This window comes from Megascapheus bottae, chromosome 15, assembly GCF_031878675.1.
Source record: "Megascapheus bottae isolate mThoBot1 chromosome 15, mThoBot2.hap1, whole genome shotgun sequence".
Classification (NCBI taxonomy): Eukaryota; Metazoa; Chordata; class Mammalia; order Rodentia; family Geomyidae; genus Megascapheus; species Megascapheus bottae.
In genome coordinates, this window is record NC_143523.1 from 2576527 (window position 1) to 2590381 (window position 13855).

General features: G+C 48.9%; 1 protein-coding gene across 1 annotated transcript in view; it reads right to left on the reverse strand.

Annotated features, from left to right (window-relative positions):
* The window catches only part of Mgmt (O-6-methylguanine-DNA methyltransferase), a 205407-nt gene that overhangs the window by 21545 nt on the left and 170007 nt on the right, over positions 1-13855 (reverse strand). The window contains exon 3 of the mRNA XM_090346826.1: positions 11349-11491. Coding sequence (XP_090202952.1) covers positions 11349-11491 — 143 coding nt within the window. The remainder of the gene's footprint in view (positions 1-11348; positions 11492-13855) is intronic.

Here is a 13855-nt window from a genome sequence, read left to right on the forward strand (position 1 = left end):
TTGGCGACTGACAGAACTCCCGGCTGGCCCAGCATCCAGGTGAGGGTCTCAGGATTTGAACACTGAATTCTCAACCAGAGCAAGTGGCTGTGGAAGGTCTCAGAGGCTGGAAGAAGAAAAGACGCACACCTCACACCCAGTGTGCTGGCAAGAGCAGGCTGTGGGCCTGGCCCCGGGCTTTCCCACCCCTCAGACAGCATCCTGCAGGGCTGCTGAGTGCCGCTGCTTCCCCTCTTGTTTCCGATGCTTGGCTTCTCCAGGCACCTCCTTTTCAACGAGGCACCCCCAAAGCTTTCACTCTGACCAGAGTTGCTTCCTCCCTCCCTGTCCACCGCCCCAGCAGGGCTCTACAAGCAGGCAGAAGAGGCCAGGCCACTCACTCTTCGCTCCACTTCCTCCAGCTGGGTTTCCTCCTCATGGCTCTGCTACACCTGTTTTGTGCACATCCAGAGTCCACTGGCACCCCCTCCCACCCCCCCAACCTCATGTCACCTGCCTGGGATGCCGGAGTGCACTTGCCACGCCCCCACCTTTCTGTGCTGAGGTCTCCGTGCACTGGCACATGTAGGGCCTTTGCTGGGCCATTTTGTCCCCCCAGCCCTTGTTTCCTTCTGCCCTCGGCTTGCACCATCTCCAGCTTGCTGACCAAGACACGAGGCTGTCCTGCGAATCCCCTCGCCTTTGTTCCATGGCGCTTCCTGTTGGTAGAGAGTCCATGTCCAGACTCCCTCAGGGCCTGCCTCACCTGCCTGCTTCCTATGACAGAGCTGGCACGAAAAGTCCAAGCACAGTGACCCGGGGAGTGGTTTGGTCAAGAACATGGAATTTGCTTAAAGGTAGCCCTTCCCCCTTATCCTCCCCCCCGCCCCATCAATGGTGTCTTCAGGAACGCAGCCGGCAGAGCACAGGCCATGAAAAGCTGTCTTTACCTGGGAACAGGAAGACATTCCAGTTTTCTTTTCTGGAATCAAACCTCATAATGTCCACCATCTTACTCCAACATTACAAAGGGCTTTACATAGACAGAGGATTTATGAGTGAATATTCATGCACTTTCCACGCAGATTATACTTGCCTTCCCTTACCCTCTACCTTTCTACCCTTGAATTGTTCCTGCATTTTCAAACTAGCTATAGACAGCAGAGTCCCTTCCCTGAGTACATTAACTTATACGCCACTAATTAAGAGTTCAGCATCAATTTAATTCTTTTTCCCTCTGAGGTAGAATTCGTATACAGTGGAAGTATAGATGCCATTTTCAGCACACCGCTGATGACTTTTGACGAATACGCATACCGGCATAGCCCATGATGCTGGGATTCATGCCAAAACGCTCCCTCATGCCTCCTCCCCAGATAGCTATTGCCTGCACCACCCTATAGGCAGTGACACTTCTCGTTTCCTTACAGCCCAGGTCAGGTTTGCCAACTGTAGAGCTTTGGTAAATGAACCAGGCCCTCTGCTCTGTGCTCTCCTCCCCACTGTCCGGCAGACAGATAGGGAGGCAGCCATCCCGCACAGGTGGACATCTGCTGATCCCAACTGCTGACAATCACATAGGAAACCACGGCGAACTGCATGGGAAGACTGACTTGGAGAAGGTGCAGACCTTATTCCAAAGAAGCTACAGTGACTTACACCTCACCAACATGCGTGGCAGCTCTGGATGCTCCAGACCCTCACAGACGCGGCAGCCAGTCTGCCCAGCCTCAGCTGCCCTCTTGGGCCTAGGTCTTTCACTGTGACATAAGCGCACATTTCCCTGAAGTCTGATCACATTTTCACATGCCTATGTGTCAATTCATGGGAAGACAACTCTCTATGCCCAGGGATGCGGTGGGCTCTCTGATTACTGTGTAATGACAGGGCCATTACATAGTTTTCCTATAAGAACTTGGTTAGATATTTTGCAAAAATCTCTCTCACTCTGTGGCTGGTCTGTTTCCTTTTTCATAATCATTCCTTTGTAATGACTTTTTCTTGTAATTTGTTGGTAATTTCTTTCACAATTTTAATCTTTTAGTATTACACGAAATGTCTGCTTGAAAATACTGTTCATGTTTCCTTCGAAAAGCCTTACTGTCGTGAACCCTAAGTTTAGGCTCTAGGCCCCGTTATTTTATGTACATGGTATGAGGCAGGGGTCAAAGTAAGCATAGTTTGAAGATGGGCCTCCAGTGATTTAACTACTATTTGTCGATACTTAATTTTCCTCATTGATCTACGTGGCGTTGCTTGCAAACATACAAATGGGAAAGTAAAGATCTTGGTTTTAAGTTTGGATCCTTATTTTAGAGGCTTGATGGTTATCGCTTTGTAGGAACATTTGAAATTATTTAGTGTAAGTCCTACACTTTCATTCCTCTTTTCTCCCAGGTTGCCTTCAATAGTCTAGGCCCTTCGAATAGTCATAAAGTTTTGTTACTTGGAATTTAAAGTTTGACTGAAGTGAAAGAATGGAGACTGGACTTTGAATATAAAGTTAATGGAGAAACTTTTTCTGCAGTATCATCTCTTCCAATGACCAACATGTAACTAGTCCTTGCTCTTACCAAGATCTTGATACCATTCAGTGGAGAGGTGCTACATATTGCTCAGTAATTTTAAATATTTTATATGTGGCACAGTTATAAACTAGTTTATATTATTATATGAACTATATTTATGTATTAAAATCATTGAGCTCACTCAATAGTTACTGCACTCTCTTATTTTCAGAATTCTTTAAGATACTCTATGTATATAATACAATCTGAAAATAGTTTCACAGATATTCTTCTGATATGGATGTATTTTCTTTTTCTTTCCATTTTGTATACCTACTCATTCTTCCTTGTATACTGTGTCTTACAGAAAATATTTAATAGAGTCTTGATATTTTTTTCTAAAAAACAATCTGCTCATCTATGCCCTTTTTACTTAAGTTTTAAGACCATTTACATTTAATGTAATTATTGATATGGGTGAATATAAGTCTATTAAATTGCCGTGTGGTCTAATCTAACTTTTTGTTCCCCTTTCTCTTACTTTTAAGATTTGTTTAAATTGGCATTCTCTTTTCACTTTACTGGCTTAGGAGCTATAAATTTTAATTTTAGTTTTTTTTAAAGAAAAAAAAACCTCTTGTTTTTATTTCCTGGTTTATTTTGATAAGTATTATTTTGTGTGATCAGATGCACATAGACGCTGTGTCTTTCTGTTCTTTTCTTGAGAGTGTCCTCCGTTAGTGTTACTGTATAAAAGCCTAGAGACCGATATAATTTATTGTGTTCTGGTATTTTAGCTCTAGCTTCCACATGTGAGAGGAAATGTGCCGTTTGTCTCTCTGAGTTTGCCTTATGTCACTTAACATGATTTGTTCTAGGTCCATACATTTCCCTGCAAATGACATCATATTATTCTTCCTAACGGCTGTGTAAAGTTCCATTGTGTATAGGTACCACATCTTACTTTTTAGTTTTTAGTGGTATTCTAGCATTTTAAATATGTATCTGTGATTTATCAAAGACCATTCTACTGGTTCACAATAATGTAAGAAACAACAACATATTGTCATTTCTCTACTTGTATCTTTTGTGCTACAGTTGTTATGCATTTCACTACTATAACTAAAACCCCAAACACAGCATAATAAAATTAATTTTACTTTAGTAGGAAACTATTGAAGAGAGTAACAAAGTCATTATCTACCACGTATTCTCCGAGTCTGGTGGTCTTCACACTGCTTGGAATGACTCCAATTCAGCTCCCAGCACTTTTTCCCTGGCCTTATGAAGCAGACCTGACTGGTGGGCAAAGAAGAAGAAGAGCTGGGGGCAGAGGAGACACCAGGGGTGAGGAAGGCCATGAGAAGACACAGCAGATATCCAGATGCACCTCCAGCTTCCGGAGCTGTGAGGAAGGAACGTCTATGGTTGAAGCCTCCTGGTCTGAACTGCTGCCCAGCAGAGCGACTGGGAGTGGGAGGTGTCCTGAGGCCACCGGGTGGCTGGGAGAGCACCCTTGTCAATAGCCAGTCCCCACACACAGTACAGGCACTCCCAGGAACCACAGGACACGCCACCCAGCAGAGCGGACACTGAGGTAGGTCCCCAGGTGGGTAACATGCTGAGGGAAGGACTCGGGACCCACTTTGGTCCCCTTAAATCCTGTGAGATCTGTGTGTATCTACCTCCAATATGAGGAGACCACGTGGCAGTGGACACTCTCAGGCCAGTTGTGAGAAGATCTGCCCTGGACAGCAGCGGGCAGATGGAAGGCACACCCTCACTTGCTAGGCAGGCATCCCTTGGCCCCTGTCCTCTGCAGGGCCATTTCTGAGGCCTCCCTGTCCCCCAAGTCCAGTTTTCCCTCTTACACCATGGACCAAGGCTCAGTGAGAGGTGGTTACGTGAGGGGGAAATAGTCACCTCCTCTGTGCTCTAAGCATGGCAGCTTCCTTTGTCTCTGCCTCACTGGCCGAGGCGAAACCAGGGCAGAGCAGGGCAGAGTGACGATTCTGCAGCTGTGTTCACAGAGATGCTGCTATGTGTTTTCTAGGGACATGAGTCCTGCCCTGAAAGCCCAGTATCATCATAGAGGCCAAACCAAAGTCATGTGCCGTGGCCAGGCCAGTGAGAGTGACTGTCTGCCTCTGCCTCTGCCAGGTCCACATGGACACCTCCTGAGGGGCGGGGTGTGTGTGTGTGTGTGTGTGTGTGTGTGTGTGTGTGTGTGTGTGTGTCTGTTTCTGCTGCCGTCACAGCCAGCCCTGGGCCAGAGCCCGGAGCAGCTTCATCCCTAACACCAGCAGCACCAGCTTTTTAATACAAATTGGGCCATTAATAATATTAAATGCGGTAGCTTTAAGACAAATAAACAATAGCCCCTGATGAAATCCTGTTTTCTAGGAAGGCAAGGAGGCCTCACAGCCTCTCAGCGTCCCCAGGTGAAGACAGTGCCCGGCCAGGTGTTCAGTTCTGCAGCCCCGTGGCTGGCCGTGCATGGGTGTAAGACGTGGGCTGTAATGCACATCAAAGGCGTTAATGGTTTCAATATTTATCTGCTGCAGGGAATCACTCTAAAAAGAAGACAGGACAGAAATTCTACTAATGGATGTGTCTTTGCCATTAAAATGAAAAGCTTAATGCATCTTATAATCAGAGGACAATTTGCAAATCATTAAGAGAAATGTAAAATTCCATTAAAATACAAATCAAGAGACTCTCCCTGGACTAATAATCTTTTTTTGATATTATTTTGCATTTCACTATTTCTGTTCCAACACCCCGGCCCACAACGACCAGCTCCTGAACATGTATTTACACAGCCTACTTCTTTAACGAGAGCCGGGGAGAGGGGTGATCTGAGATTCAGAGCAGGTACTAATGAAGAATTCCATATATTCTGAAATTTAATTAAAACCCCAAAGATTTCAAATTAGATGCAATTTGAAATGCCTGGGGCAGAAATACATGCACTTTCGTAGCAAGGGTATCATACTGGAAGTTGATACCGTAATTGGTCTTGATGTATTTTTGTGTTGCCGGGCTGAAGCACAGAACTCATAACCATATAAAAATTCTCTGTAGATTACCTGCTCATTGAAAATGCCATCACTCAGGTAGTCCTCTTCTAAATTACCATGCTACTAAAATGTGCAAAGCAATGCGGAGAGTACAGTGGCACAGCTGGCCGACGCTGCCAATGAGTTATGCATGCGTCAACGCCACCTTTTTTCTTAGTAAAATATGCTCAGTTGAATATTAAAATATAATTGGCATTCAACCTAAGTAGCTTAAACCATTTTGTTATCTTCTTTTAAACCGATTTGGCCCCTCCACAGTTATTTTCAAGGATGCGATTCACAAACTAATGATACCATCCTGTTCAGCTACATTTGTGCCGGTTTGCATCTGTCATAAATAGGTAGGGTTTCCATCGCCTTCTAGGGATGGCCTTTAATATGAGCTGCTCTTGAACATCAAAGGCCCTGTTCTTGGGGAATAAAAGGAGGGGACATGCCATTTATGTTGGTTCTTGCATATTTTATTCTGACAAGAAGAAGGGAGGCACATTTTCTTTGGAAAGTGGGTCCTGGCTGCAGTCAGCTCCTCTGTCTCCTGGGCACAGCTGCTAGGCCTTCTTGAAGCCATGCTAGAGTGAGGAAGGCAGACGAGACAAGCACCTGGGGGGCGCAGAGCGGCCACGCCCGGGAGAAGCGCACGTTTTCAAGGAGCCTACCCTGTACATGTTTGCATGTGCACACAGGTTCACAAATGGGCTTTTACGCAACATGCGTCGGTGCCCCAATTAACAGTAGTGACTAAAATAGGGGAAAAAAACAGTTGCCATAGAAACTGAGGCTGGTCAAGGGCAGAGCTCACCTGAGTCCTCCCTCCCAGACACCGCCAGCATTCGCCTCAGTACGGATGAGGCAGGAAAACACTGTCTGGATGCCACTGAATGAAGTATTGGGGAATATTGACAAGAGACACACTCCTCTCCCTTCCGTCCTTCAGTTTTCTTCAGAAGCAAGTTTCTACATGGCACACAGGGCTGGACATAGCCTGCGGGCCATCTCAGAGACCCTCCACCCTGCCTCCACCTCCCCACTGCTCACTCACAGCCTTCCGGAGGGAAGGGAGAGGCAGCTTCTACAAAGATCTGCTGTCCCTTTTGAGGTAGTGTTCCACAAGAACACTACCTCTAGGACGAAGACTCCCATCTCATGTCAGCATGAGCCCAAGGCGACAGGTAACGATCACAAATGTAAAAGCATTTCAGTTCAGTAATTGTTTCTACATTTCCAGCTCCTACAACCAATTGCGAAATTTCTGCCGTGATTGCCATTAATTTTATATCAATATTTATCATATTGATACCTCATAGTCCATTTCTATGCACATTTTGTTAAAATAGTATTTACTCTACACACCTAGGTAACAGAGATAATTCCATTATTGCTGGAATAATTCCAAAGTTCACAGACATTATGAAGATGAATATTTATCATGGCAAATGTGTGTGAATATATTATCTTATGACCAAAACGTATTAATGTGAATATTTTGTTTGGAGAGTACATACTTACCTAACGACTACAGTGGGAATAAAGAGAAAAAAAATAGTTCAGTGTAAAGCCCACTTAAAAAAGATAGGATGAACAAGTTCCTATGTTTTAGAAATCATTTCAGAAGTAAAATGATTTAAGTTCAGCATGGCTGCTGTGGCCCTTCTGCTTGCTGATGCAATGAAGGGTGATTTTTTTTTTTTTGCCAGTCCTGGGCTCGAGCTCAGGGCCTGAGCACTTTCCTTGGACTTTGTCAAGGCTAGAACTCTACCACTTGAACCACAGCACCAATTCCAGCTTTTTTCTATGTATATGATACCGAGGAATCAGACCCAGGTCTTCGTGCATGCTAGGCAAGCACTCTACCACTAGGCCAAACTCCCAGCCCCAGGTGACTTAATTTTTAATAGAAACTTTCCAAGATGCGCTTTTTAACTACTAAGCTAGAGTTAAGTTACACTTAATGTATTTTTCTCATATCAGCAGCAATCATAATAAACTTAAATATTTTAAGTCCTTTTTACTTCAAGCAGGTCCCTGATCACCCCGGCAGGGTCTGAGCACAGCCTGCAGCTGGCTTTTCTGTGGTCTTCCCAGCTGCCTGGCAGGCTGGCCAGCTTGTGTGGCTGGACCTGGCTGCCTGGAGGGAGCCTCTGTGCCAGGGACCGGGGCTCTGATCACCTCACATTCCAGAGGAAACTCAGGCACGGGGTTTCCAGGTGCCCCTGGGAACTGTGGACTTCCCCGAGGGCTCCACACAGGGATACCCCACTGGCATTTGTGGGGTCTGGCAGGTCACACACGAGTGGGGTCTAGCCACTTCCGTCAGACTCTGAACCACAATCCCCTCCCACAGATGAGCATTTCACTACAACTCCCCCCAAAAGTATGAGCTGTGACATTTAACCCTCAGACACCCAGAGCCCATGGCTAGACAGGACTCCTCAGTGTCCGACCTGGCAGCAGAGCTGGTAACACGCGTGCACACACACACCTGGTTCACTCTTCCAAGTGAAAAACGAACTATCCAGCCAGCGGCTGGTAGCTCACATCTGCAATCCTAGCTACTTAGGGGCAGACACATGAGGGCTGAGAGTCAAAGGTAGCCTAGGCAGGAAAGCCTGTGATGCTTTTATATCCAATTAATCACCAAAAAGGCATAACTGGAGCTGAAGCTCAAGTGGTACAGCACCAGCCTTGAATTAAAAAAATGAAAGGACAGTGCTCAGGACCTGAATTCAAGCCCCAGTACGGGTGCAAAAAAATATAAATATATATACACACATACACACACTGACTCTCTCACTCCCTCTCAGTCAGATACAGGTAGATAGAACCTAGGACTCATTTAAGCTGTCAACACACAGCAGCAAAACACTTCTTAAATGTGCACTTACATGCTTCACACAGAAACCATGACTAAGCAGGGCAAGCTTAGGATGGGGTGAAGCAAGCAGCAAAGTACTCACAAAGGCTGGATTCTTTTCCCTAGTCCTGTGGTAGAACGCAGGGCCCTGCACAGGCTGGACTTGTGCTCAACTACTGAGTGCAGCCCAGGCTCTGGACCCCTATGAATACATTACATTCTGATTGAGGCGTGAGTGACTCCTCTCAGGTCTGGAGGCCTCCTGGGAGGGATAAGAAGCACAGACATCGGCAACATTTCCAGGATTCTATACACAGCCTTCCCGACTCTACACCACAGGATGGGATTGAGATACAAGGATCACTTCAAAACCTGTTTACTGTGCTGAATGTGGTACAGTGGAAGTTTACAAACTCTCTCCTGGTCAGGACGTTGCATTGTGCAAAGAAAACACCAGGGAGTTAGGATGGTCACCAAGCAGGAGCTCGCATTAAAAATGAAACCCAGGATGAGCTAACTGCGTTGAGCCTCAAGCTCTTTGGCCCATGAAGTTCACCAGCACAGCAGTTAGGATGCAGGGCCGGGAGGGGGGCGCAGAATCAACCGTCCGGGCAGTGGACGGGTCCAGAGGGAGCCAGGAGAGCTGTGGCCTCCGGGGGCTCTGCAGGGCACCACCAAGACAGAGCATCCCAGGCGGGAAACCCCGGGCGCGGGCGGGCCCTGCTGTTTCTCTGACTCTCATGTGGCCAGTGGTCACCGGCTGCCCTTCAGAACCCAGGCAGCCCACGGGAAGGTCTTCCAGGACATGGTGGGAAATAACTTTACCCACAGATGCCTGGCGCTCTCAGTGGACCTCTCCAGAAGCGAGGGGCGTGGTGGACACAAGGCATGGCTGTGGACCCTTTCTGGGCTCTGGGCGCGGCTGCGGGGTGGATGCTGTCCCAGTTGGTGGCGCTCTGCAGTGCCTGGCCTGGCCTTCCCCAGAGGCTGCATATAGCTTCCTCATCTCCAAGACCCCAAGGCTGATTAAGCACGGGGCACAGCCCTGTGTAGTCGCAGTGGGGGCTGGGACGCGGTGCTGGGACGTGAGTTCCAGGGACGGCTTCCTGATCTGGGTCACTGTGTGGGTAGTGGGGCTACCTGGGGGCACCGAGAGGTTCCGTTCTGATGCTCAGCCTGGCCGGGACATTGTCCAGCAGACAGAAGGCCCCTTCCCCGGTCTGGCCTGCGCCATGCAGCTCTGTGGACTCTGGTGGGTGCCAGGCAGGCAGAGCCCCCTGGGCCATCGCCACCATCTGTCCTGACAAAACCCGGGCATCTTTTTGCCACTCTGGCCTCTGTGATTTTCACCAAGTCGTCCATCACATTTCAGCTGAAGTCGAGGCTTTCACAGGCTCATTCTTCCCTCTACTCAGATCACTCAGAGACTCAGGGTCCCGTTTCCTACATGCTCTGTCCTGAGACTTTAGGCCTCCAAGGTTTACCTGATGCACACTTAGGAGAAGCCGAGCCTGTGGGATGGCGCTCGCTCCCTGGCAGGGTGCCCACTCCAAATGTAAGCAGTGGTGAGAGGAGCCCTTTCTACCCAAGAACCAAGTTCATTTCTCCTCTTCTCAGACTCCACAGAAACTCACCTGCCGGGGTGGGGAAGGCTGTCCTAAAAAGGCAAACCTTAGTCCAAATGCCCTCCCCTCCCATTTTAGAAACCAGGATTCTTGCAAGGGAAGCCTTCTGGATTCAGGGGAGACAGAACAAGGTGTCGAGTTCAGTCCAGCAGTAGTTTTGATCTGTTTTGCCCCCCAAATATTCACAGTTTTATCTCTTCTCTCATCCGGCCTGGTTAGCATGGTCAGGGAAGTGCCCATGCCCTGGGGTCTCTGTCCTTGCTCCCATTTTCAAGTGTGGCGTGGGTAAAGGAAGCAATACAGCCTAGTGGTAAAGTGCTAGCCTATCAAGCACAAAGCTCTGGGTTCCATTCCTTTCTATCACATACACAGAAAAAGCCGGAAGTGGTGCTGTGGCTCAAGTGGTAGAGTGCTAGCCTTGAGAAAGTCCAAGGACAGTGCTCAGGCTCTGGGTTCAAGCCCCAGGACTGGCAAAAAAAAAAAGAGTACTTTAGATACCCTTAGTTGTGCCTGAAGCACCACTTTGAAATTCAGAACTTGTTTAAAATCTCAATGTAATTTTTTCCCTTAAGAATATGTATATATCTATGCATGTGCATCTGAATATGTATTTATATTAAAGTGGTTATTTATAAAAGTCATTATGCAGAAATAAATTCCTAGTTTGAGTCCGGAATTATTTTAACTGTTGTAATTAGTATCGATGTGTTGAGCAGAACAAATAGAAGCTTCAAACAAAATGCCGGAGACTTTTTTCTAAGCCTAACTGAGGCTCATACGACATACAAGCTGTAAGTTCTGCCTTCATCTCTCAAGAATATGTCTAACTCTGGTAAGTTTGAGGAATTCAATTTAAAGCTTTTCTGGGAAGATACAGCGGAACTGACGACTGTGCTGTAGCTGTCACCAAGTGAGTTTATGGCGGTGGCTAAGTGTCCACATACAAGTCTCATTTTCTGTGCTGTTGGCAGGCGGACAGTTTAAGTTAACAATAAGCTTATTGAAAAATTTACTGCCATTCAGATGTGTTCCTATTGAAACCTTTCAGCCAGCAAGAGTCAAGAGTCGATCTGCACACATCATTTTTACTGCCTTTGCCAAGAATTATGTGACCACGCGCCAAAACTAACACAACCACTGGGCATGGGCGGAGATGTGTGCTCTGGCCTTCAGCTTGGCCCCGTGCCGCCCGTGTTTAGAGGACAGGGAAAGAGCACGTCAGTGCTCTCAGTAATGAGCTGTGACATCACGGATGGCTAACGAGCTGGGCTCCCCGAAGGCGGCGCGTCCAGGCGTGGGTACTGACCTTTCTGGAACACGGGATGGTGGAGAGCGGGCATGGGGAGTCCTTCCATGGCTGTGGGCTTGTGGAAATAGGCGTCGAGCCAGGCTGCACACTGCAGCAGGGGCTCCGCTGTCCCCTCGGGAGTTGCCAGGGTCTCCGGGGGGCTGCAGAAGGAATAACAGGGGCTTCTTGAATCACTGTGGATGGCCTCCACCCAGGAGGAACCCAAACCTCCTGCTCTTCACCGGGGCAGGTGATCAGTTAGCGTCTCCCCCAGTGCTTCACAACAGGAGAGACACTCTTCTAAGGCTGAGGGACCATCACCACCAAGTGACTGCCACCAAAAGGATTCTCCAGAAGACCCTCCAGAAACACTGCAAGGTAATCAGGTGGCACCACACACCCCCCCTGCCCACCCGGGGTCAGCAGCAGAGGGCACTGTGTCGGGCAGCTTCGCACGGCACACTGCCAGCCCTCCGAGCAATTTGGTCCACAGTTCCAAGTGCAGCCAGGGGGCTTGTGCACCTGGCAGGCATGACCAACCTCTCAGAAAGCCCAAAGCACGCATGGGGGGCAGCAGAACAGCCATGCCATGCAGATGTGACAGGTCCCTGAGACTCTGCCTGGCCACCTCCACTCGTGTCTTGAGGCTGGCACATCCGTCCATCTACACACGGCAGGGAGAAGTTCAGCCTGGAAACTGCGTCCAACACAGGTACAGCAGGAGGGACCAACGAGCAAGGAACACGGGCCTTGCTGAACCTGTGTGGGGTGGGGCAGCTGGGCAGATAGGCTCCCCAGAGAGGCACCTCTGGGTGGCAGGGACTGCAGCATAAACACAGGCACAGAGACGAGCAAGGCCTGTGGCCAGAGGTGAGGGGTGGGATGCGAGGGTCTTGGGTCACAGAAAGGTGGGCACAAGCTGTGTGTACAAGGAAAGAAGATGGTCCTTTTGTCCTGTGAGCCAAGGTCCCGTCAGCATGACAGGAGGTCCTGGCCAGCACACAGAAGGCCCAGCTGCCCTGCACAGGAAAATGGACGAGGACCATGCTAGTTCCACCGACTCCCGGCCCCTGTGTGGGTGCTGTCTGGATGGAGGACGCTCCAGGCCGGCACCCACAATCACAGCCCTGGATTCGGGAGACCAGTGGCTCCCTCGCGTCCAGGCAAAATCAAAGGCCAGCCTGGGAAGATGATGCGGCCGGAACCTCTGTCTAGAGCTCAGGTGTGTCCAGAGCGGTTGTCCTGACGCCCTGAGAGGTGAAAATGAACTTGGGCCCATTTACTGTCAGAGCTGTGGAAAAAAGGCCGAGGGAGGAAGCAGTTGCCGGTCTCTGGTTGCTATGCTCTCCTGTTCTTCAGTGGCAGTGTCAGCAAAAGGACTCAATGGCACCCATAGCTCCAGTTCTACTCATAGTCTCCGTGCCAAGGAGGCTCAGCTCTGTAGGCTGATGTGCACTGGGCCAGAATGCTGGAACTTTCTTTGTCTCAGAACAGAGGGTGAAAGTTCAATGGAAATGACTTTTGCCTTCTACTTGGGGCAGCCAGGCTTATAAGGAGGGACCATTAAAATGTAGCAACCAGAAGAGTCCAGGACAGGTCTGCGGCCTTCCTCCAGTGACACTGGCCAAGCTTGAGGGCTGAGGCAAGCAGTGAGCATGTCTTCACCTTGGGAGACTCTGGAAAGCTACACAGCCTCCTGTGGGGACCCGATACGCCCAGCAGCAGGCTCCCAGCTCCTGTGGGCACTAAGCATTGGGCTCCTGGGGTGGGAACACTTCAGCAATGTCAAATGAGCCTGTGCTGGGGCCCAAGAGCCTGGGTGAGAGGACGGTGGACATGAAGGGTGTCCCCAAGTGAACGCCCTCTCACAGGGCCTGGTCACCTGTGCTGAGGGAGCCACCCCACTGCCTCAGATAGGCAGTAGATGAGCCAGGGCAGGGCTCGCTGAGCCAAGGGCACAGAGGCCTGCAGAACTTGTGCCAAACCATCTGGGCTGGTGCACTCTGCCGCAAAGCCCCTCAAGGGATTGCTGACTTCCACAGTTCCCAAGTGAGATGCTGGGTGGCAAAGGTCACCTCCTCAAGGTCAAGCCAGCTCTTCGAGGTCTGCTCAGGACTCAGGATTGAGGAGCATCACACATTCCAAATGGGGGGCCCGGGAGAAAGCCAGAATTCACTGTGGGAGGAGGAGCATTTCCAATCAAGATGTTGGGGCTCTTGTTTCCACCTGTGACCCCCAAGTGCCATTTCTGCAAAGGCGCCTATGGGCAGTGCACTGTCCCCCTTCCTGGCCTGCTCACGCTGGTCTTCCTTACATCTTGCTGAGGATCTGAAATGTGAGCTGTTTCCTAGCATTTCTCGCTCTTAAAAGGAAATGTGAAGAATTTTTATAGTAGTAAAATTCATCTTAAATTGATTTTTTATGCTTGTGCTAAAGATCTCACCTCTGATTTACTCTGTAACTCTCCTTTTAACTCTTTCTCTATCGGCATTAGATAGCTAGTCATGGGTGAAATGTAATTAAAC